The sequence below is a fragment of the Neofelis nebulosa genome, chromosome 7 (genome assembly GCF_028018385.1).
Source record: "Neofelis nebulosa isolate mNeoNeb1 chromosome 7, mNeoNeb1.pri, whole genome shotgun sequence".
Lineage (NCBI taxonomy): Eukaryota > Metazoa > Chordata > Mammalia > Carnivora > Felidae > Neofelis > Neofelis nebulosa.
In genome coordinates this window covers 32565414-32589731 of record NC_080788.1, presented here as the reverse complement: position 1 = coordinate 32589731, position 24318 = coordinate 32565414, and the positions used below count along the sequence as shown (strand labels likewise).

The window sequence follows — 24318 nt, the reverse complement described above, 5'->3', positions numbered from 1 at the left end:
ACACCCGCTTTCTATGTTCTTTTGTCCCTGGGCTTTGGGCACAGGCCCCTGAAAATTAGAAGAGGGCCTAATTTTGTCTGTGTACAATTGCGACCTGGGCATCAGGGAAGTACATGCCCTACCTCCCGGCACCGAGACCTTCCCAGGGTTGGGCTCCTTCTGCATTCACCCACTTATTTGTTAGTTCAATACGTTTTTACCGGGAGCTCAGTAGGTGCCAGGCTCTGAGTGGTGAAAAAGACCAGTCAAGTCCCAGCTCTCAAAGAAAGCAACCAATCTGCATCTCTGCCCTGAAGGATTGGTGTTATCAACTCCGTTTACAGGGGGGAAACTGAGCCTCAGAATGGTGATGTGGTTTCCTCAAAACACTTAGCATCACCTGGCATCATTTTGTATATTTACTTATTGTGTCTTCCCTTCCGGAATGACAACTGTTGGGATGCCAGGGACTTCATCTGTCCTGTTCACAGCTGTATTCCAGTGCTTGGAAACATCCCTGGCACGGAGTATGTGTTTCAAATATGTTTGTGGAAGGAAAGGAGGGAGGAGGGAGAGAAGAAGCTGGGTTCAAGCTCAGGTTGCCTGGCTCCACCCTTGGGGCTCTAGATGGGGCAGCGTCACACCCCCAGCCAGCAGCCAGTGAACCAGGTTCTGAGGTTCTAGAATTCTCTTTTTACCCTCCAAGACCATCCCCCTACTCGGGGCTTGTCTTCCTCCATCACTCTTCGCCCCCACTCCAGCCTGACCAAAGGAAGGCTGGGGAGTCAATAATGGAGGGATTTCAGGCTCTCCCTTTCCCCTCTCTGTGCCCTCCTAGACAGTGCTGAGGACAGGCCCAGCCTCGTCCCCTGTTCTTCCCACAGACGGTCCAGTGTGGAAGGGCTTGTGTTTACAGGAGTGGAGTTCTGTGCACAGTGGAAGGCAGCAGAGAAGCCCAGCACATAGATAAGAGGAGAGGAGCCGTGCTGGTTCATGCAGCCCTCCATGCCCCTCTGCCTCAGGCTGCTGTGAGTCCGCGGTTACCTTGGGTGCCTGGGGGCACTCTACCCTCTGCCACACCTGGACCCCGAAGTGAGCCCAGGACAGTGTGCTGCCCAGCAGGTGTGCGGCTCCGTGCCTGACCGTGGCACAGGCGGCCAGAGGGTAGTAGAGGGCAGGGTAATAGAGCAGGGCGAGTATCTTCCAGGGCCCTGGAAGGCAAGAGGGGCAGAGGGAGACACGTGCTGGAAAGGCAGATGTGGGGCCTGGGTGCAGCCCCCCCCCCAGACCCCTCTCCTGCCTCCGCCTTCTGAGCCCCTCAGCTGGTTCAGTGAGCCAGAGGCCCACATTCAAATTCACGTTCTGACTAGTACCGGCGTTGTGATCTCGGGCAAGTTACCTCTGGGAGCCTCACTTTCTCCATCTGTAAAATGGAAACGGTGGTAGTATATTAGCAAAGACATCATGAGAAGACACATGTACAGCGCTTAGCACAGGTGCCTGGTCAGCTGTCAATAAACTTAAAGTTGTTACTTTATTACCTTTTCCTTCCTGGACCCTCCTCAGGGTCCTCCGGTGTGAGATGGGGCTACTACCCACCCTTTGCAGGGTCATTGTGAGGACTGGTTGATCTGAAGAGATCAGGTTGAGGACAGTGGCCCCTCTTGCTGGCAGCTGCCCTTTGCACCCTCGCTTCCTTGAGCCCAGCTCTCAATTCTCCAGAACCCCTCCTGCTTTCTCCCCACTCTCCTCCGTTCTCAGAGGGCTGGGCTGCCTGGGGGATTCAGCCTGCGCTGTTCTGGGGGTGGGGTTTGCACAAGAACAGAAGAGGCGGACAGGGCGGTAGTGACCCAACAGCTGGGACCCACAAAGGGCAGGTTTCATGCACTGTGGGAGCAGCTGGGAGCTTAGCGGGTCAGCATCTTCTGGGCAGTGGCTTACGACTCGGATGGGGGCTACCTGACTCGCTACAGAAGGGCCCGGCCCCATGCTCCGAATTCCCACCCGGTGCATCCCACCGATCTAGCCCCAGGGCCTCAGCTGCACTGGGTACCTCGGCTAGTGGATGAGGCCAAAGTCAGGAACGGCAGCGGGTCCTCGGTGGGGAACAGCAAACACAAGGAGCTGAAGAGGACCGTGAAGACAGCGGCAGGCACCATCCAGGTCCTGTCCCCAGCCAAGAAATCCACAGGGCTGGCGCAGAGACAGGGACAGGACAGGAGGGAGTCACTCAGGCCCTGTCCCCCACCCCCCATTCCCTTGTGCCACGTTCCATAAACCGGGGAGGTAGAGGTGGAAACTTTCCCGATGGAAACTGAGGCCCCATCACCCATTCATCCCACACGTGTTTGTGGGGTGCCTGCTGTGTACCAAGTTATGGGCCTTGTGGCAAAGGGACTCCAAGACATCCCGCTGATACACATACACACAGTAGGAACAAGCCAGAGCACCGCTCCCTCCGCCCACCCTGGAAGCTCCGGGAAACAGCTGCCTCCACACAAATCAGTCTGTCTGGGCTGGCAAACCTTCAGAGAGCTCGGAGAGTCACAACATCCTTGTGCAATAGCCACCGCCCCGGCCTGGGTGTGGCCCGGGGCAGAGGGCAGACAGCGGGCACAGCCGTCCCAGGCCCTGGCCCTCTGGGTTCAGGGCAGGCCTCTCAGACCTTCCGCTTCTGTCATCCAGCTTCACCTCATGCCTCGAGAGCTCCGTCCTGATTCCTTCTTCCCTCCAAGCCCACAAGCTCTTTCCCGGGCCCACCAGTGACAGAAACCCCAGGCTAGTCCTCCCCAAAACCATCATGGCAGGACCCACCTGGGTGTGTGGTCTTGGCCCGGGAACGAGGCTGTCTACACTGGGGCTCCCATCACCACCTCCCCCAACACTTTGGTCTCTCCCGTATAAGCCTGCCCAGGCCCATCTCCTCAGGGCCATCCTTGTCCCAGGCTCTGGGGTCACAGGACTAAAGGAGATAGGGGAAGAAAGTTCTAGCCACAGGGACTGGAGATCAGCCTCTCATGATCTGCCTTTAAACATCAGGGTCTGGTGATACCCTCAAGAGAAACGAACCCTCATGGGCACCCCCTGTCCAGACCATGGGCCGTCTGAGGAAATGTATCCTGGAGCCGGGCCCTGTTAGGTTTGTGTCTCCCTGGGCCTGGAACAGGAGCAGTTGGGCCTGAGCGGGTCCCCCCCACTTCCCTCTGGGGCTCGTGACTAAACTGAGAGCCAGGTAGGGGTAGGGAGAGCCCCCAGGCTGAAAGGATGGGGACGTCACCGAGACCTGAGCTGACGTCTAGGTACCTAACAAAGCACCACGCTCCCAGAGTGGCTCCTGTCAGCCGGGCCACCTGAGTGGGAGTGCCCAGGCCTTGGCACCAACCTGGGCAGTCCAGGCCTGCCGTGCCCGCAGCGGGGCCAGAGCTGGCGGCGCCTCACAAGCACAGCCAGCATCAGCAGCACAAGGATCTGAAAGGAGAGCACAGAGCAGGACGTGGGTGCCCAAGCCTTTCCCTGAGGGGCTGAGTCTGAGGGCTTGGCCTCAGTGCCCAGGACGCCCCCTCCCTCCCCTTCCCCCAGGGCGCAAGCATGAGGCATACTGGGGACTGGCCAGAGAGAGGTGGCCAAAGTCTGAGAGGTTGGACTTGGCTGCATCCTGGTTGGGGTCCTCACCCTGGGAGAGCTCCCGGGGTCCCCCCTCACCAGCCTCAGCAGGGAACGCAAGAGCCCCTGCCCGGCCTGGCAGTCGGTTGCAAGCCAGTCCGGACTCAGGTTGGACTCACCGACAGCACAGCCAGGCAGGCGTGGAGGAGGCCGGACAGCACGCTGGGGTGGCAGGAGGGCACTTCCCTGCAGAGCGAGGGAAGGCTGGGTCAGGGCCGTGTAGGGACTCCCTTGGGTGTGCAGCCAGGGTCGGGGACCCAGGCGGTCTACCCTGGGGCTCCACCCACCACCCCCCTCAACCCTCCGGTCTCTCCTACACAAGCGTGCCCAGTTCCACCTTCTCAGGGTCACTCCAGGGTTTTCGCACCCATCATGGTGTGCCAGCCCCGTGCCAAGCTCTGAGGTTACAGCGCTGAAGGAGACAGGGGGCTCCCAGGGGAAAACACGGGAGAAACAGAGTGGGCCAGCTGGACCTGGACCCCTCTTCTTTCTCACCCACATTCTTCCTATCCTTCAAGGCCCACTTCGTTCCTCCCTCCTCCAGGAAGCCTCCCTGACTGCTCCAGCCCTCATAGACCTCTCCTTCTCGGCACAGTGGTTGAACGTTATTGCCTGGGTCAAGCAATCAAGTGTTTGGCCCTATGATTTGGCCCTTTGATTTGAGTTTAAAAGATGGTTAGCGCCTGCTGAGGCAAAGAAGGGGAAAAGTAGCTCCGTGTAGAGGAAGGAACATGAGGCAGCCGAGTGACAGGCAGCAGACCGTGTGGCTGGGGCCAGGCACTTTCAGTTTACAGTCTACAGGGGGGAGGGCAGGCCAGAAGCAGGTCGCAGCAGGTGTGAGAGGCACTAGGGAGCCACTGAGGTGTCTGAACAGGGCGGTTGTTCTGGATTTGGGGAGATTTCTGTGATTCAATTTGAATCACAACAGCAACAAGTAGCACTTACAAAGAATTTGACTAAGTGCCAGATGCTGTCTGTTCCCTGTCTTAACTCAGGCATTACCTAAGAGGTGGGTGCTATCATTATCCCCCTTGTTCAGACAAGGAGACCAAGGCTCAGAGAGGCTAAGTATCTTGCCCAAATCACACAGGAAAGCAGCAGAGCAAGGATTCGAACTGAGGTCACCTGGCTCCAACGCCCACATCTGACCAGGCGGGAGAGGTAAGGAGCATGGAAGGAAGTTTTAAGTTGAACCGTATGAAATGGTCATTTCCGTACATCAAAAATCTTTGAGAATCGGCATTTTCAAACAGTTGAACACAAGCCATGGCTGGGGAAGGGGGATGGCAGGGTGCGTCTCAGAGGTGTGTAGGAGGAAGAAGGTACACGCCTGGAGACGGGATAGTAGAAGGAAGGGGAGTTTCCAGAATGACCGCTGAGTTCTAGGCCTTATTCCAAGATGAGAGGTGAGGACTAGAATCACATGTAGCCAAGGAAGCCCAGGCTTGGTCTCAGACACTCAGGGACAGAGGTCAGACTGCAGTGGTGAGGACACTGAAGCAGAGGGACAAGACCACTGTTCCTAGACGTTAGGCTCTGAGCCTACAAAGGGCCCCACTCAGAGGGAAAGGCAAGCACATCTCTCTGGGTTGGGAGGGAAAGGCTGGCTGTCTGATGTGGGGGCCTGATACCCTCCCCCCACCGCCACAGCAGAAGGGCCTGGTGTTGGCCTCTTGCTGGGAGGCAGGCCAGGAGGGAAGCCTCCAATTCCCCTTTGAAGTGAGGGGGCGGGGGAGGCGAGTGTCATCCTGGACGGCTGCCACAGGCATCTGTGTCCCCAGGCTCTGGCTGAGGAGGTCAGTATTGGTGAGGAGGGGATAACACATGGGCAGATGTCGGGCTGGGCACACAACCTGGTCAGAGGGGCTCCGGGGGGTAGGAAAGGGCCAGCTCGGCTTACTTGGAGCAGTCCTGTGCCCACAGAAGACCCCAGATGACACAGCTCACCCCATCAGACTCACTGCCCACCCCCCAAGCTTTTCTACCATGAGGGCCCCTGGCTAAGTGTGACCAGGAGACTGAGTCCAGCCAGCCACTGTCACCAGTGCCCACCAGCCCCAACCCCAGCCTGTTGGGGCACACTGACGTGCCAAGGGAGACTACCATCAGGAACTCCTCAAAGCTTTGTGCACCATCTCCCTGGGGTGTCTGACTCACTCAAGGAGAAGTGAGCCCAAGTTCATCTCCTTGGGATTCCCCTGAGCTTCCACCTTCGGGGGTGGGGTTTGGGGGACAAGCAACTAGACTTGGATTGGCCAAGTAAGTCGACTCAAGCAAACCTCCTCATTCTTCCCTGCGGTGGGAGGGGGGAGCTGCAAATCCCAGATGCCACGCACATGACAGGCAGTGCTCCCCGTCACGCAGGCCCTGCTATGTGCCCAACTTCATTCTGAGCCATATCTGAAGAGCCCGGCCCCAACCAATCCCCCGGGCCCTGAGGCTCCCAAGGACTCAGCTGCAGATTAAGGTCTTAACCCAAGTCAGGATCTGTGCGCTCGTGGGTTCCTGGGCCCCTCCCCGTTCTGCTACTTCTCCCGCCCCCAAAATATGCAGCAGGGACGAGGGGAGCCCACAGGCTGTCCAGATCAGCTCGGGAAGGGGGTGGGAAACCCCTTGCTGACCGCGGAACTGCTGACCAGGTGGCCAGCATCCTGAGTGCTCCAAACAACAGCAGCCTCCCCCAGGCCTGGGTGGGGCCTCTGTCCCTGCTGGGTGACCCAAGCCTGGCCCAGCCGAAACCCCAGCCCCTGGGGAGGCACACAGGCATGTCTCCTTCTCCAGTTTCCACTGTTGATGGAGAGCAGATGTGTATACATCTGGCTCCGCACCCTGCCCCCCCCCCCCAGCCTCACCTTTCCAGTACTGTAAGCCCTCAGACAGAGGAGGGGGGGTGGGGGTTGGGGCCAGGGCCGGGAACAGGAAGGGGAGAACAGGGCTCTGGGGCCCACACAAGCGAGGAGTCCTCGGTGGCCTGTGGGGCCCAGGGAGCCCCGGCCCCTCTGCCGGGGTGCACAGACTCAACAAAGATAGGGGCTGGCAAGTCCTCTGGCTGCCCTTGACCGCGCTGTGGTTGCCCCCTGCCCCTGGGCTCGCCTGAGCACTCCCGCAAAAACGAAAGGACCCCCTCATCTTCATGGAGACTCAGAGCCAGCCAAAGGCAACAGGGTGGTATGTTTTCTCAAGGACTTTCTTTCCTCAGGTCTCCCCCTGCCCTGGCCTGCCCAGACAACCTGACACTTGTGAACACCACGCCCCAGATGGTCACCACAGGAACCAGTAACCCCTTGAAGGCAGGCCCAACTTCCCTCAACCACTCACCCAGCACTCACTCTCCAGCCCAGCTGGAGTCACCCAGGGAGCCGCCCCAGACTGGCAGGATCTGAATTTGCAGGGATGGGGCCCAGGAGGTTGTATTTTTAACAAACCACACGGGTGCTTTGTAAGTGACAGTCCAGCCCAGGTCCCCCTCAAGTACCAACATCAGGGCAAGGGCTGTTATTCCCATGTAACAAGGGTCTGAAGCCCAGAGAGGCTGTAACTTGCCAAGGGTCACACAGCAAATGAGCGACATGGTTCATCTTAGCAGTCCTGGCCCAGGGGCTTCCCCATCCCCCCACCGGTGACCTTGGCCACACCCCACTCTCCTGGTGGACAGAGCCAAGGCTTCCAACTTACCCCTCTGGCTGGAGCTCCTGGCCACCCTGGGGCTCGTCGATGTACCAGTTGCCATAGGAGTAGTCATCCGTGGCTTGAGAGGAGGTCTGGTTCCCCACCGCCTGGGACGACATTCTCTGGCCTTTCTCCTTGCCCCCGCCCCCAGACAAGTCAGGGAAAAAGCCACCACCGATATGAAAAGAGGCTTAGGAGGGGAAAAAAAAAAAAGGAAGAAAGAAAGAAAGAAACCCAAACAAAAAACGTTTCTCTTTAATCCTAAAGGTTAGTTTCTTGCTTTTAGCTCTCTGGAAAAGTCTGTCTGGGAGAGAGGGCCAGGGCAGGCTGGCACGGGAAAAGGGGAAGGGCTTTTTGCGTCCCTTCCCGTCCCTTCCCGCCCCGTCTTGCCCGTTCCTGCTGGAGATAGTTATCCCCTTGGGAAGAATGCACCCCTCAGGGTCCTTAGGTTCTTGCTGGAGCACCTGTCGGTCTGACCCCCAGCCTTTGTGCAAAGGACCATTTTCAAAGAAAGTTTGTCCAATCCAAGCTGCCCACGGAGAACCCCCCCTTCCTTCCCCCTCCCCAAAGCCACCCAGACCTACCCACAGACACACACTCAAGGAAGGGCAGGGAGGAAGGAGCTGCAGAGATGAAAGGGTGGGCGGGCAGCAGGCAGGCCTAAACAGCCTGGACCCTCCCAGCTGAGCTCCAGGTCCTTTCTGCCCTCAGGGGTTGAACCCAATCCCCCTCTTTGTTCGGGCTCCCTCGAGATACCACTCCACCCCCCCCAACCCCCCCACCCCCCCCCAGCCTTAGCTTGCCCGTCTCTGGCTCCCTTGGCCCTCCTGATGGGATCCCATCATGGTCCTGACAAAGTCCCCCTCCCGGGGCAGGAGGCCCCAGCTCCACCTTGCAGGGGTGCAGCCAGGAGGGTCGGGCGGGCACCTGGCTACACACACATACCTGCCCCCAGTGCCTGCCCCGAAGCGCCCACAGCTTTGCCCACTGTAACTGCAGCGCGCCAGTTACACACAAGTCCAGCGTCCTGCAACCCAAGGAGACAGCTGGAGCTGGGCTAGGGGCGGAGGCGGGGAGGGGGAGTCTAGCCATTCCTTCTCCTGGTGTTCCATGAAGGAGGCAATATGTGTCTCACTGGTAAACCCTTCTAGTTTCTCCAACTTGATTTCACAAGGAGATAACTCACCCCCACAAGGCGGAGATTAGTCCTTTAAACACAAACCAGACCCACGAGTATGCGAGAAGGGTCCCTCCGGTCTCCTGCTCCTCCCAGGCTGTGGGGTGAGGGTAAGGGAGGCAGGGCCTGGCAGAGGCTGGGGCTTCCTCTGCATCCTCCCTCCCCTGAGAGGCTGCACCCCTGGCCAGCTCCCCTCCCCCTCCTGGCCCCAGCTCAGAAGGGAGACAAGATGTAGATAAAGACAGAGAACAGTTCTCAGGCCCCTGTCCCAGGGTGGGGGTCAGGCCCTCTGAACCTTTGAAGGTCCCTGTCTTTCCAATACCCCAGAGGGGCCCTGGGACATGGCCCTCCCCAGCTAAGGTATTCATTCAACAGGATTTTTTTTTAAAAGCATTCATCCATTTATTCTTTTTTTTTTTTTAATTTTTTTAACGTTTATTTATTTTTGAGACAGAGAGAGACAGAGCATGAACGGGGGAGGGGCAGAGAGAGAGGGAGACACAGAATCGGAAGCAGGCTCCAGGCTCTGAGCCATCAGCCCAGAGCCCGACGCGGGGCTCGAACTCACGGACTCACAGACCATGAGATCGTGACCTGAGCTGAAGTCGGACGCTTAACCGACTGAGCCACCCAGGCGCCCCCATCCATTTATTCTTTTTATTTTTTGTAAGTTTATTTATTTTGAGACCGGGAGCGGGAAGGGGCGGGCGGGGCAGGGGGGGCAGAGGCAGACTGAATCCCAAGCAGGCTCTGCACTGTCATCACAGAGCCCGATGCAGGGCTCAAACTCACGAACCTTGTGATTATGGCCTGAACCAAAATCAAGAGTTGGACGCTTAACCAACTGAACCACCAGGGTGCCCCCATCCATTTATTCTTTTTTTTTTTTAATTTTTTTTTAACGTTTTTATTTTGTTATTGAGAGACAGAGAGAGACAGAACGTGAGCAGGGGAGGGGCAGAGAGAGAGGGAGACGCAGAATCCGAAGCAGCTCCAGGCTCTGAGCTTCCAGCACAGAGCCCAATGTGGGGCTCGAACTCACGAGAGAGAGATCGTGACCTGAGCCAAAGTTGGTCGCTTAACCAACTGAGCCACTCAGGCACCCCTCATTTATTCTTTTAATAAAAATTCATTGAACAATGACTAAGTGGAGGCACTATTCTGGGCCCTGGGATGTGAGAGTTTACAGTGTGGGGGGGACAAGCGGGTAAATAACCTGGAGTCTGAGTCTTCCTGTCTACAAAGGGAAGGTACAGAATGCTCTGATGCGTACCAGAGGAAACTGAATTTGGTCCGGAAAAGTGGAGGATTCCTGAAAAAAAAAAAAACCTTTCTGTGGAGATCTGAGGGCAAGGAAAAATCAGTGAGCGGAGGGTGGGGGTCTTGAGGGTGGGAGTGGGGGTAGAAGGAAGTGTGTTCCTGATAGAGTGAACAGCCCTGGGGGAGGCTCAGAGGAGACAGAGCTTGAAATCCTAAAAGCTCCCCATGTAAATTTAATAGCCAGGCCCACAAGGCTTTCCAGGATTAGGGCCGGAGTTCTCTGTCAGCCTCGGTCGCTCCCCCTCCTTCCCAAATGGCCCCTCTTCCAGGAAGACGGCTCAGAGCTCCCGCCCCACCCCACAGAGTTGTCCGTGTCAGCTGACGCAGAACAGAGTCGGCACTTTGTGTGATGCGATGAGGGAGCCCACACTTCCTGTCTATCCCAGGAACCTGGGGTGAATCCAGCCTCCCAGGCCTGGCTGTGACGTCCTGGGGGCAGGGCTCTGCCTCAGTTGCTTCTTACTCCCTCATTCTGCTGATGCACAGTATGGGGCTCTCCGGCGACAATGCCTTTATAAACTGGGTTTGCAAAGCCATGGCTTGCTCTAGTGACCGTCACTCCCCCAGGGGCCTGTCCGGGGCGCGCCACTATTTCTCCAGCCAGGCTTTGCAGAACTCTCTACTCCAACACCAGAGCCCCGCACTCCCTTCACTGCTGAGGAGTTTTGGACCCCCAGCTTAGAGATCAACTGAGTCCCATCTGCTCTTAAATCCCCATCATGATACCTCCAACAATTGGAGTCCCGTCTGTGATGGGGAGCTCATTCCCTCTATGTTCATAACTGGACCATCTTGCCTGTCAGAGACCGTTTCCTTCCCTGGAGGGAGCCTCCCTGGTCTGGTTTGTTCATCCATTCATTTAGCCAACAAAGGTGGATCGCATGCTGATTATGCACCGGGGAAGGTTCTACAGACTGAGGATGTAGCAATGAGCAAGACAGGGAAGCCAACGTGTACCGGGGCAGTGGCGAGACGGCCGTGTCATGAGTGCTGAGAGGGAAAATAAACTGGGACAAGAGAAGAGACACAGACAGGAGTTGGCTGCGTTAGGCTGGATGGTCAGGAAAGCCCTGGTGAGGAGGTGACCTTGGAGCAGAGACCTGGAGGAAGAGAGGGGTACCCAGCTGGGCACCTGGATGGAAAGACATCCAGGCTGCCTGAAGGAGTGTCTCTCAACCTCGGGGGCTGCAGCTACACTGGCAGGGAGGGGCCCTGCAGAGCCCAGGCCTGGTCCCTCCCCCACAGTACCTCTCCCCTAACCAAACCCTGCCCCCTCCCCAAAAGGGACTTCCAGTTAATGCCTTCCAGTGGCCTCTCCCCACCAGGGCTACTCCAGTGCCCATGATATCACCTCCCTCCTCACCAGGGAGATGCAGAGGCCGTCTTCAGGGAGGCCCTAACTGGAGGTGAGGAAGTTGCGAGCTTTGTCCCTCTCCTTGGGTGTGGGCACAGCTGACAGAAGGCAGCCTGGTGCCCAGTACCTTGATCAGGGCCGTGCTGGAAACAGGCAGGAGCAGGCCCAGGAGGAAAGAACACAGTTTCTATATAGCAAAGAGAAATGCCCCGGTTGCAGAGGCAGCCTACCTGAGCCCTGGGGCTGGCTGTGTGATCCTGAGTGTTCTCTTGGCCTCTCTGGGTCTCAACCCTGCCTCTGCCCCAGAAGGGGTGGGGCTACCAGCCTGGAGATTCTTTGACTGTGGGCTCTCCTCTCCCCAAGGCCACTATTCACTGCTCTCAATGACTTCATGGCCCAAGAATGTAGAGCTAGCACACCAGGCACTGGCTGTAACAAGAAGGTCAAAGCCACAGAGGCTGTGACTACCCAAGTGTCCCCCGTTGTCTTCTAGCCACCCTCCTGGTCCCCAGCCTCTCCATTCACTCTGGTGGGGGTAGAGAGGGAGGCAGACCGGGTCGAAGATCCATGGTTTCTGGGTGGCCACATGGCTCAGGCTGGGAGAGGGACCCCACTCCTTGAGCCCAAAGTACCTCCTCAGCTTGGAGCTGGAAGAGCTTGGCGCTTGCATCTGTAAAACGGGAGGGTTGGCTCCAAGATGTTAGGAAAGATGTCACCTGACCAGACTGCAAGCTTGCCAGGAAATGTAATGAGAAGAGAAGGATGGTAATGATGTGCTCCTGAAGAATTTCTCCAAAGTCCTGGTGGCAGAGTCCACAGCCTACCCACTGGAATTGGCTTTTTTTTTGTTTAATGTTTATTTATTTATTTTTGAGAGAGAGAGCACAAGTGGGAGAGGGGCAGAGAGAGAAAGAGAGAGGGACAGAGTAGGCTCTGACATGTCAGTGCAGAGCCCGATGCGGGGCTTGAACTCATGAACTGTGAGATCACGACGTGAGCTGAAGTCAGATGCTTAACCAACTGAGCCACTCAGGTGCCCCTAGAGTTGGCTTTATAGGGTGACTCATACCCAGAAGAGTCAGAGACTGGCACTTGCCATCAGGAGAGAAGGGGCTGGAGAGTGGAGGCACTTCAGAGACAGACTGCAGTAGCTCAGAGAAGAGAGGTAGGGAGGGGGAATAAGGCTATGTCTTGGGCAGTCTTGGAGGCTTCCCGGAGGAGGGGGCTTGGAACAGGGTCCCGAGGTCAGACAGGGTCAGCAATGGTGGTAAGAATGAGGTGTCTTAGTAGAGCTGAGAAGGGGAGTCTGGAAGGCAAGAAGACAGGGCAGGGGTCAGGGCCACCTAGCTGTGACCTGCATAAGCCCATGTGGGCACAATCAGATAAGGCTGATGCAAATACCTAAGGGGCAGCCCAGGCCAGAGCTCCCAGCTGGGCACAGATTGGGGGGTGGCTAAGCCCTGTTCACTGTAGGAGGGGGTCACGAAAAGCTTCTGCGCTCTGCAAAGATAAGGGCCATCTGCTACCTGGGCCTGGCATAGGGCTGCCCTGCTCTGCCCCAAGGGCTGGAGCTGGCCCACGAAGGCCTTGGGACCTTGGGACGACAGGGCTTCCTTCCTCCCCATGTTTTTGTTCAAGTTGATTAAATCTCAGGAATGTTTGCATCCAGGAACAGAGGCCCACATGTGTGCCTTCAGCAGCCTGTGGCTATCAAAATCCTCAAAGGGCAAAGTGCTAGGCTTAGAGGGAGTTGACAGTGGGCCAGAGGGAATAAGGAGGGCCAGCAGCATCATCCCCCAAATCACAGAAATACCCCAAGGATTCCCAGGTCCTCCAGAGCACGTCCAGAATCTCAGTAATATCCTCAGAATTCTAGTAATACCACAAGAACTCCCGGAACCACAGTATCACCCCCATGAACGCCCAGAACTTCAGTATCACACCGGATCCTCTGATACACCCCAGAACCTTGGCCACAGTCCAAGGACCCTGAGACACTGGCAAATCAAGCACAGGTTGGTCAGAACCATGGTGAGCAGTTGCAGAAGGTCCAGAGACCCCATTGCCCACGACCCTCCCATCCTTGCTCTGGGCTCTCCGAGTTCAACTGCACCCCACAAAAGTTCCACAACACCCAAACCTCAGTGACAAGTCAGAGCCTCAGCAACACCCCCAGTCCCCAGCAGCACAGCAGAGAATGCCCAAGGGGTGTTTGGCCCGGGAGTAGGGAGTGGGAATGTGCCTGCCTGTGCAGCTGGGCCCCGCCCCTGGGGTCCCCCGTGGATAGGCAGCCGGTGCAGGTTCAACATTATGCGGGCCCGTGAGCTCTGGGTCTGTTCTCACAGTGCCTGTGTACCGAATTGCCCTTGACACACACAGGTTCATAACCTGGCCCCAGACGGAGCCTGACCCCTTTCAGTGGCTGGAGGGCATGTTATCAGCTACTAAGCTCTTGGGGGGAGAGTGTGGATGGCTCTCTACCTCTTACCTCTCTACCTCCTACCTCCCTTGCTACATGGGAGCATCAGAAGCATCACCTGACATGCCCTTTCTGGAATCCTCCCCTCCCCCTCACCAACAACATCATCATACATGAGGGACTTCGGCCAGCCTGCTCTGGTATGAGTGTAAACCCGGGTGAGAAGTAGGCGGAAGGCAGCCGGCTGTTGCAGGGAGAGACATGTTCTTCCCCTCCCGGAGCGCTAGGCTAGAAATGACTCAGAGGAGGGAAGCTAGAGGGGCAGCTTTCAGCTCAGGACAAAGGTAGCTTTCTTACCATCACAGAGTAGTGAGTCCCCTGTCAGGGGAGGCAAACAAGAAGAGGCTGGTAACATCAAGATGCTACAGATGGTTTTCTGCCTTCAAAGGAGGACTGGCCACAAGGCCGTGAAGATCCCTCAGCTCTAAGAGCCCCGATTCTCCCTTCCAAGCACGTGCTCCCTGGAGTGGTGCCACCGTGCTCGGGCCTTGACACATAGACTTCATGCTGCCTGCCTTCTTCACTGAGGAACTGACTCTGGGCAGGTCCCCTGAGTTCTCTCCCTCTCTCTCTCTGAGCTCTCTCTCCTTGTTCCCTGCTGGCCATAGGACAGGGTTCTCCATCAATCTCTCACAGGAAACTGTACTCAGACACGACTCTACTGATGTCTCCCTGTCTTTAGAGCCAGCTCCCCAGTACAGCCATCTCCAGGTCTCCAACTTCATCCCTCAGAACTGTTCTACCCTACCATTCCGGCCACCTTCCTGCCTCCAAGCCTTTGTTGGGGCTCTGACCACCCCCCCCACTGAAGTACCTTCTCCCTGTTCCCCCACCTCTTCTGGTCTTACCCGGCCCGCAAGGCTTGGCTCCAGCCCCAGGGTGCTCCCCAACAACTGAGGTCTCCTCCTCTGAGAGCCAGCACCAGCTCTGGCTGGGATCCCGGAAGGCTGGCTGGTTGTGCAGTCTCAGCAGATGGCCCTAAGCAGGGTCCCCAGCACCTGCTTTAGAAGGTGTTTGATCTCCTCCTCCCGGAAAGGCAGATCCCTCCTTCTGCGGCTCTGGCCCTGCCCCTCCTCCCACCCCTCAGGCCTCCTGCCCCCCCACCCCCACCCCAGGCCTCCTGCCTGTGATTCCAGGATCAGAGAAGCCCACCCCACCCCCATCTCTCCAGTTCAGGCCCACAGCCAGGCTGGGCCCCACACAGCACACAGGACGGCTTGTCTCAGGAGGAGCCTCTCCACCCCCACCTCCAAACCATTTGCCCGAAACTTGATCTCCCTGGCCCTCAGAGTCACCTCTGGTGGAGAAGCCTGCACAGGGCTTTGATGGCTGAGTTTCCCCAGCTGTGGCCCTGGAAGGGCTCAGGAACCCCCTACCTACCCTCATTTGTCACCATCCATCACTCCCGGGGGGCCACTGCCTGATGAATTGCTCCACGCCAGAGGGGAACCACCAGCTAAGCTTTTAATAACCAGATCGGCCTCCCGCTGCTGGCCAGCTGGGCTGAGGGCCCTGACCATGGGAAGGGGGACTTTGCAAACAGCACCGGAAAAGAGGAAGGAGGCTCAGAAGATGCTAACACGTGGTGCTGTGGCAGGCAGGGAGGGGAGGCAAGGGATAAAGATGGGGACCGGAAGCAGAGCACTAAATTCCCAGGAGAAGGATCCCTGGGGAGACACCTTCCACCTCCCTGAAGGAGAAGGGGGTCCAGTCAATAAAAGGGTGGGGCAGCCTAAGGAACACAGGCTTTAGGACGTGAGATTGGCTTCCGTGACGGTGACGACCCCGGACAGAGGGGGCACAGCAGTGAGAAGAGATTTTACATAGAAAGGGGTAAACTACAACACAGAGAGAATTAACTTCTGGCCCATTTTCAGGAATCTATCCTCAAAGAACATTGGTGTACATACGCAGGGAAGATGCCCAAGGCGGTTCATACTGCACAACTTGGCAACGAGCTCAACATTCATCGACGAGCTTTGCTAAGTTGGTACAGTAAGATACTATCGTCGGTCACAAAGAGTGAGGTGCTTCTTCCAGGACTGGCATGGTGGGACCTCCAAGACATAGGGACGAGTATAATAATCATGAATACAAGTTGCTGAGCAATACCTAAATCATGATCCCGTTCTATGCTCCTTTAAGCCGGGTATGTGCACGTGTGTGTGTGTGTGTGTGTGTGTGTGTGTCTGTAAATACCTTAAAAAATGAATCTAGCAGACATGTAGTAAGCTGTTCACAGTGGTCACACTTGGGTGAGGAAAGAGTTTGGGGAAATGAAGGGGGATTTTCACTTGCTTGAAATCTATCTATCTATCTATCATCTATCTATCTATCTATCTATCTACCTAGTAAGCAAAAGGAAAACATTGTAAGGCTGTATTGAAGCCTGCTGTGAGAGAGGAGCTGTGAAGGCATCATTGAGCTCTGTGAAATGGATTCTGTCCCCAGCCTAGTATGGCACGTTCCCCAGCCTGTCTTGAAGTTCAGATGCAGACCTGAAACTAAATACGGGCCAATGAGATAGAAAAAGAAGTGTTGGCCACAACTTCCCAAAGGAGGTGTTCTTTAAAAGAGAGATGTTTTCTTTACTTCCTCCTCCTTCCAGCTGGCGGAAATGCAGTTGTGATGGCTGGATCTCAAGCCGCCATCTAGGACTATGAGGTGGAGGTCATGAGTTAACTAGGATAGAGCAGTAAATTAGCTGCAAAGAAAGAGCCTGAGCTAAGGCCAGATCTTGCGGCTGGAGGAGATCTCAGAGACTCCTGCTTTACCCATATTCACCATCACATCCAGATGAAACTGAGGCCCAGAGAGGCCACATGATGTCAGGGGCAGTGGCTGAGCGAGGAGAAGTTTTGCCAGAAATCCTCTCTCCCCCGACACCCCCACGCAAATACAGAGCTCACAGCTCTTTGCCCAGAAACCTCCCTTTCCAGAGCTTGGACTCTGCTCCCTGCTGTGACTGGGGGACCCCATCTGGAACCCAGTCCCTGGGGTTGGGCAAAGGCCCTCAGAGTCGGTTAAGTGGCTGGCTCGAGACACAGCTCTCAGCATTGTGTCTGATGAGAACACAGAAGAACCTCTACCCACTGGTGCCTACTGGTGGGTCTGTCTGTCAGTATCTCCTTTCTCTTTTTCTCTCCTTCTGTCTCCTCGTCCTTCTGTTGCCTGTCTGTCCCTGCCCGTCAGTCTCTCTTTCCACCCCTGCTATTGTCTCTCTCTCTCTCTCTCTCTCTCCCCCACCCTCACGGTGTCTGACTCAGTCTCTCTGTCCCCCATCTTTCTCTCTCCTTCTCACTCTCTGTCTCTGCCTCACTCTCTGTCAGTCTCTGTGTCTCTCTCTCCTCTCTCTTTCCCTTTTCTATTCCCCTTTCCTGCTCTTTGTTTCGTTTCCCTCTCTGCCTCCCTGTCTCTACATCTGATTGTGAAGTTTGTCTCTCCTCCTGAAGGTTTTTTTTTTTTTAATTTTTTTTTCAACGTTTTTTATTTATTTTTGGGACAGAGAGAGACAGAGCATGAACGGGGGAGGGGCAGAGAGAGAGGGAGACACAGAATCGGAAACAGGCTCCAGGCTCCGAGCCATCAGCCCAGAGCCCGACGCGGGGCTCGAACTCACGGACCGCGAGATCGTGACCTGGCTGAAGTCGGACGCTTAACCGACTGCGCCACCCAGGCGCCCCTCTCCTCCTGAAGGTTTTAGGCGGCACCCTCCCTTGGCCTTGTCGTGAGCTAGCCTGGCACTGCCCCTGCCAGCTCCTGTCTCTCCCTCCCCGCTTACCTGCCCTATCTGCCTCCAGGGCCGGGGGGAGGACTGGCGCTGGTCTCCGAATCCCCAGAGTCTGTAGGACCCCCAAGGAGGCCGGCTCAGGAGTTTGAGTCCTCAGAGCCAGTAGAATAGCCGAGCGGCCAGGCGCATGGAAGGGCAAAGGTCGTCGGTGCTGTCCGTGAGGCAGCAAGAGAGACTAGAACCCTCTCCTTCCTGCTACCTCAGGAGGTTTATCCTTTCTGAGCCAAGGCTGGCAGAGAGGAGCTGTCACGTGAGCCCAGGGGTCACGGGCGCAGCCCCAGCTCCCGCTCAGCAGAAGGCCAGAGCTAAAGGGCTGTAAGGATGACCCAAGATTCTCCTGCCAGCGCTCCGCACCAGAGCTGGAGTGGGAGGCCAGGAGGGGAAGGACACACACAGCCTGATGGAGGTGTGGGGACCGGATCAGACGCACCACTCAGAGGGGAGAGTGTCATGGTTGCCAGGCCCCAGCCCTGACCCCCCACAATCGGTGGAGGGAAGAGACCAGACTTCTAATTTTGCCTCTACTAGCTACTGAGTGACCACAAGAGAAGCTCTATCCCACTCTGGGCCTGTTTTCCTATCTGTGCCAGGGAGGGAGGCTGGCTGCCACGCTTCGCTTTACCAGCGTGAGTCTATGATTCTGTCACCCTGCGGCTTCTGGCGCTGTGGGCTTGAAAGGAGTGGGGTGTGGAGACCGTTCCACTCAGAGGGTTTGGGGGAGAGGCCACGGGAGGGAGGCTGTGTGCTGAAGTCCCGGGGTGGAGAAGTGATGACCATGTGACCATACCGGCCTGGGAATCAGGAGGCCTGAGGTCCAGTTCCACCCCTCCACTCCCTTACCTGACCTCTCTGAGCCTCTGTTTCCCCATCTGTAAAAGGGGATAACTGTGCCAGCACTATTGGGAAGATCCACATGTTCCCACTGGGAGGATTCAGCTCTGAACAGAGACCAGGAGTTGGGGGTGGGGGGACTGGAGGTGGCTCCTTGGGGATAGAGGTGGGGGTCTGAGGGCCCACAGGAGCCATGGGGGGTGTCAACAAGGGAGGATGAAAGGAGCCATTGTGGGAAGCAGGAAGGGGCCCTCTGGGGTGGGCTAATTACAGGCCAAGCTCTTCCAGACAAAGCCAGTGGCCTCTGAGTGGCCATTCTTCCAGGGAAGAAAGAAGACTGGAGGGTTCCATTAAGGCCTCTCATGCTGGGCCGAGGAGGGCAGTTTGGAAGTCAGCACTGCTGCCTCTCTCCTCCTCACCCACACCCTGCCCCTTCCTGACTCCTGTGGGAGCCAGGCCTCTGCCTGCTGTTTAAATCTTTTGAAAACCACAGAAGGCTGAATCAGGGAGGCAGCTGGGGAGTGGAGAGAATCCTGGGAAGGGAGCAGGGATCTGGTCATGGTCTGCTACCCTGGGCTCAGTTTTTCTATCCATAAAATGGGAGTGCTATCCAGCCCTGACCTGCTAAAATTCACTGAGGTTTCCAGACTTTGTGGAACTGAAGCCAGGCCCAGAGAAGCCTGACCATTAGGACCCACTGTGTCCTGTCCTGCCACTTACCCCCCTGCCCTCCCCCCTGGGCACCAGCCTGCAGTGAGGCACCAGAATGCATCTCTGAGTCCAAGTGTGAGTCAAAAGCCCAAAATGGTCTTCACTTCTCACAAATGGAATCCAGATGAAGTAGCCAAAAGAACCACTTCGTATGATTTTCTGTACAAGCAAAAGCTGGGTCGAGTTTGTCCATCGATTCATTTATCCTTTCACTCATTTGTTCATGCATTCGTTCATTCATTCATTCATTCATGCTTTAATGGTCCCCCAGGTACCTATCCCTTGCTCAGCCCTGGCCTGGACACACAGACATGATCCCTGAAGAAATACTCAGTCGAGTATGGCAAAGTCACCACTTGAGCCAGAAGAGGAAGGTGCAGAGTGGGGCAGAGGAGGGAATCACTGACCCGGCTCCAGAGGAAGAGGCTTTTAGCTGGTCGGCAGGACACCCAGGGTGACACCAGGTGTGGCTGGGCAATTGGGGCGGAGGAAACAGCACCAGCAAAGGCAGGCAGGGGAGTCAGGGCAGGCCTGGCCTGGGGCAAACGTGAGCCTTCCCAAGACCTTCTGCTAAGTGAAATAAACCAGTCACAAAAGGACAAACACTGTGTGATTCCCCTTCTGTGAGATGCCTGGAGTAGCCACATTCATAGACACAGAAAGTAGAATGGTGGTTGCCAGGAGCTGGAGGGAGGGAGGAATGGGGAGTTGTTTCATGGGTGTAGAGTTTCAGTTTTATAAGATGAGAAGAAGTCTGGAGTTTGCACGATAATGTCAATGTACTTAACACTACTAAACTGCACACTTAGAAATGGTTAAGATGATAAACTTTATGTATATTTGACCACAATTAAAAAAAAATTTTTTTTAACGTTTATTTATTTTTGAGACAGAGAGAGATAGAGCATGAATGGGGGAGGGGCAGAGAGAGAGGGAGACACAGAATCGGAAACAGGCTCCAGGCTCTGAGCCATCAGCCCAGAGCCCGACTCGGGACTCGAACTCACGGACCGCGAGATCGTGACCCGGGCTGAAGTCGGACGCTTAACCGACTGAGCCACCCAGGCGCCCCTGACCACAATTTTAAAAGGTAACTATACACATGCACACACACACACACACACACACACACACACACACACAGCCTTCCCCAGGGACTGAGCTGGGGAGGGGAGGCCAGAAAGGGGAGAGGTCAAGGGCCCTCAAACCATGCTGAGACCAACATGGCCAACTGGACTAGGAGTATGCATGGGGCCTGCTTGCATGGGCGTGCACAGAGGTTGCCCCCAGGGCAGAAGGGAGTGACTCCCATCTTATAATGTCTCTTGGGGTCACTTTAAACATATAAGGGAAGAGAGCCGCTTCAATTGAATCACTGAATCTCTAAGACCTTAGACTGAGCAGGGGCAAGTCATGGCCTCTGGACCCAGGCTGGTGGGTCAGGCCCAGCTATGCAGGCAAAGGTTCCCGGGTGGCCGAGGCCACCCACCCTCTTCCCTAAATGGCCCTTCCTGATACAACTTACAGAGTCTCAGGCCACCACAGCTGTGGGAAGACTTACCGCCCAACTCACACTTCTGGTACGGATGGGGCCACCGACACCCAGAGAGGGAAAGGGACCTGCTCAAGTTCATGTGCAAATCAGGTGACTGGAACTCTGGTCTTCTAAACCCTCTTTGACTCAGTTTCTCCTTGGGGGACGTGAAGAAACTGGTTTTTAATCATTGCAGAGGAAGCATACCACATACATTGGGACCCTTAGTGGGGCTGGCCAATACCATCTGGTTCTCTCCTACTTTATGAAAATAATGCGTTCCAATCAAGGTGAATTCAAATGAACTCTTAAATGAAGTCTATGCTACCCGTAAATGTGCTTTTTGGACTCAGAACTGTAGAACCGTACTTCTCCGGTGTTGGGATACGGCAGCCCCTGATAGTATGAATTTCAATCTTTGAGCCAGTCCCAGGACATGTGAGTAGGGCAAAGTGTAGGTATAGATACAGATCTCAGCTCAGCTTCTTACTAGCTGTGTAATCTGAGATTCTCTCAGCCTCAGACTCTTCATTTGTAAAATGGGAATGATTATATCTACGTCATGGAGCCACATAGAGTGTCTGCTGCTCCATGAAGAGTATCATGGATGATGATTATGATGATGATGATGATGATGATGATGATGATACTGGAGGTGAAGATGGAGGGATGGTGGGATGGTGATGACAGCAGAGATGGTCGTGGTGGTGGTGGTGACGGTAGAGAGACGGTTCTTACCGAGGAGCGTTCAGAATTTCCTTTTTCTTCTCAGGTATCGGCATCAGGAAGGATGGGTTCCAGCTTGACAACTCTTTGGTGTGAGAAGCTTTGGGGTGTCTGTAAAGTGAAGCCGTGCCCCATATTGTGAGTTTTGATTGTGAAGGTAAATTGGTTCCGGAAGCAGGTGCTAAGGCCATGCTCCCAGAGAACAAATGCTCTCCCTTTTCCTTTGAGACCCTCTCACCCACCCAACTCAACAACTCCTGGGAATGAATAGGCATGTGGAGACAGGTTCTCTGGACAATGGGAAGTCCTGATTACCCCCTACCCATGCCAGGACTCCTCATCCCTGACCCTGCGCTAATTTTTCCATAGAACTTATCTTCTAGCATATGTTATAATTTACTGATTTCCCATATTTAGTGTCTATTTTTATACCAGCCTCCCAGTGGGGTCCCAGCCTCCCTCCCCCACTAGAAGAAAAGCTTCAGGAGGGTAGGAACCTTCATTTGGTTCACTGCTGTATTCCAAATGTCTAAAATAGTGCCTGGCACACATTAGATGCTCAATAAATATTTGTTGAATGACCAAATGCTGAAAGGGTGGGATCAATGGCAGCCTTTGTTCCCCACGACAGGCCCAGCTTCCTGGCTTGTTACCTGGTTTCTCCTCAAACAAACAGAGAGGGGTGAGGTATAGCCCAGCGAGCCCGGTGTACAGGCTTTCATACGGGGCCCAGGCTGGGGCTGTGGGAGTGAGGGGGCAGTGCTCAGCTTGGGGGTTAGTCCCTGGCAAGACCATGGCCTTCAGGGGGCCTGAACCCTGGGTTCCTGCATCCCTGCAATACCAGAGGCTGAAGGCCGAGGAGAAGGAGCTGGATCTGGAGTTTGAAGTCTTGAGTGTGGGGTTTAATGAGGAGGGCAGATATGCCCTGCGGCTTACAGCTGAGAACCCCCTGCAGGCCGGCTCTGGGGCTGGGGTACTGTTGCAGGTAAATGATGGGGACCCCCTCCCTACCTGCTCTGCTGTCACCGATGTCATTGAGCAGCAGGATCCTGGCCAGAACCTCGCCCTTACCGGGAACAAGTTTGTCTTTACTTTGCCCAAAGGTATGAAGTAAGGGAAGTGGCTGGGGGGAGAGAAGGACCCTGTAACTCCTGCCTCAGCCCCTATCAGGGACCCCAGGGAGCCTCAGGGAAACTGGGAGGGGCAGGGTCAGAACTCTAGACTGGATCCCAAAGCTCAGCCTGTGTGATCTTGGGCAAATGCTGGCCCTAAGTCAGCCCTTGACTCCTTCCGTGTGACATGGGGACACTGATGTTGAACACAGGGTTTTGGGTGAGGAAGAAAGGAAAGGACACATGAGGAGTGGCTTTGTAAATTTACAAGAGCTGAGTGCACAGCAGGTTTGGGCACAATCCTGCCGGATGTCATACTGAGTAACGTTAAATCCCAGTGCCCTGAGTCCCCAGGCTGAGCACCACTAGACTGTGGGCATGGGGGTGGACAGGGAGGTGGAGACCCGGTCTGGCCTTCAGGAAGCTTCCAGACTAGGTAGAGAGGCAGGAATCTCAAGCAGAGAATAGTTAAGTGATCTGGAAGGAGAAGATCCACACCTAGACTGTGAGGTCATCTAGGCAGGCTACCTAGAGGAGGAGAGATGTGAGGGAATGGGGAAACCAAGTCCGAGGCCTTCAGGTGGCCAAAGATCAAGGACAGGTTGCACTGTTCCCTCCACGTGGCCTTATACAGGACCATGTACCCGAGTAAGAGCCGTCCCATCCCCACATCGGTAAAGCGAGGGGCCCTAGAGGCGTCAACCGCAGGGAAATCTTAGCCAAGCCTCTTAGCTTCCAGCCAAAGGGCAGTCCCCCCAGGTTTCCTGAAGGCCCTGCCAGTCATCTCCACCCCCCGGGGGAGGCAGGGAGACCCCAGACACCGTCCCTGAGCCCATGTGTCTCCCACCCCACACCCCCAACTTTACCCCACCCGCCAGGGTTCTGCAAGAACGACTGGCAGCACGACGCGCAGCTGCGCGTCGAGGCGCTGCGACTGGGCGGGGCCTCGGGACACCCCGCCCAGCGAGTGGGCGAGGCCATCTTCCCGGTCTTCCCGCGCCCGGACCAGCCCCGCATGAACCTGTGGGCGCGGGAGCACGAGGACCTGTACCGCTACTGCGGCAGCCTGGCCCTGCTGCGCGCCAGCGCGGACCCCACGGCCCGCCACTGCGGGGGCCTGACCTACAGCGTGGCCTTCCGCGAGCACCGGGCCCCTCAGCCTCCAGCCCCAAACTGCCCTCCGGGGGCCGGCCAGCCAGGACCCGTGTCATCACGCCCAGAGCCCCAGCTGCCCAGGCTGCAGGTGGGTGTTCCCTGGGACCCCGCTCAGCTTCTGGCATCACTGCTTCCCCAGTGAGAAGACCCAGAGCCTCTGATAAGCCTGGATGTCCCCAAATCCCGAACTGAGCAACAGAACTTCCCGGGGTGGCCTCATTCAGTTCTGGGGAACGTGCAGTCTGAGAATGGAGGCAGGTCACCCCCAGTCTGAAGGGGATGACAGAAAAATAGAGCAAAGCCCACACAGAGCAGGGACACCACGGGGTGGGATGTCTTTTGCCCAGTGGGTAAGTGTCCCTGAGACCCTTCATTCCGCAAACTCAATCTCACGTGTTGTCACCAGGTTTTGAGAGATGCCCGAAGTGACCAGGAGACAGATGTCTGTGTGTGTCCCCCTTCAAGCCCCTCCAGCTCCCACCATGCCCAGGAGGGACTCAGCCCTGAACCAGGATTCGGGCAGCCTCGGACCCAAGTAAGAGAGTCTGCTGGTCCTTGTACAAGCTGAAGGAGGGTTTCCCAGTATGGTCGTGTTTGGCAGCCGGGCAGTGTGTCTGGTGGGCCTCAAAGCCAGTGTAGGTGGAAGCTGGCAGCCCATATCATGGGTGGAGAAACTGAGGATCATCCCCGAGGATGCTTGAGTCCATTTAATACCAACAACATTTCCTGGGGAACTTAGTGTACAGTCGTGCACGGAATCCAAAGCTAGGTCAGTCCCGGAGCTCATGGTGCCACCCAGCTTAAAGACGGTGGGCACA

At 56.1% G+C, this 24318-nt stretch overlaps 2 protein-coding genes across 2 annotated transcripts in view; one reads left to right on the top strand and one right to left on the bottom strand.

The window, feature by feature from the left end:
- Positions 1-17627, bottom strand: part of STRA6 (signaling receptor and transporter of retinol STRA6) — a 30535-nt gene extending 12908 nt beyond the window's left edge. The window contains exons 1-9 of the mRNA XM_058737077.1: positions 17423-17627; positions 9762-9800; positions 8498-8585; positions 7318-7501; positions 3762-3828; positions 3362-3447; positions 2033-2172; positions 1379-1402; positions 1024-1190 (exon numbers count right to left, since the gene is read on the bottom strand). Coding sequence (XP_058593060.1) covers positions 1024-1190; positions 1379-1402; positions 2033-2172; positions 3362-3447; positions 3762-3828; positions 7318-7430 — 597 coding nt within the window. The 5' untranslated portion in view covers positions 7431-7501; positions 8498-8585; positions 9762-9800; positions 17423-17627. The remainder of the gene's footprint in view (positions 1-1023; positions 1191-1378; positions 1403-2032; positions 2173-3361; positions 3448-3761; positions 3829-7317; positions 7502-8497; positions 8586-9761; positions 9801-17422) is intronic.
- Positions 17628-21203: 3576 nt separating this feature from the next.
- The window catches only part of CCDC33 (coiled-coil domain containing 33), a 109705-nt gene continuing 106590 nt past the window's right edge, over positions 21204-24318 (top strand). Inside the window, exons 1-2 of the mRNA XM_058737076.1 lie at positions 21204-22336; positions 23224-23549. Coding sequence (XP_058593059.1) covers positions 22027-22336; positions 23224-23549 — 636 coding nt within the window. The 5' untranslated portion in view covers positions 21204-22026. The remainder of the gene's footprint in view (positions 22337-23223; positions 23550-24318) is intronic.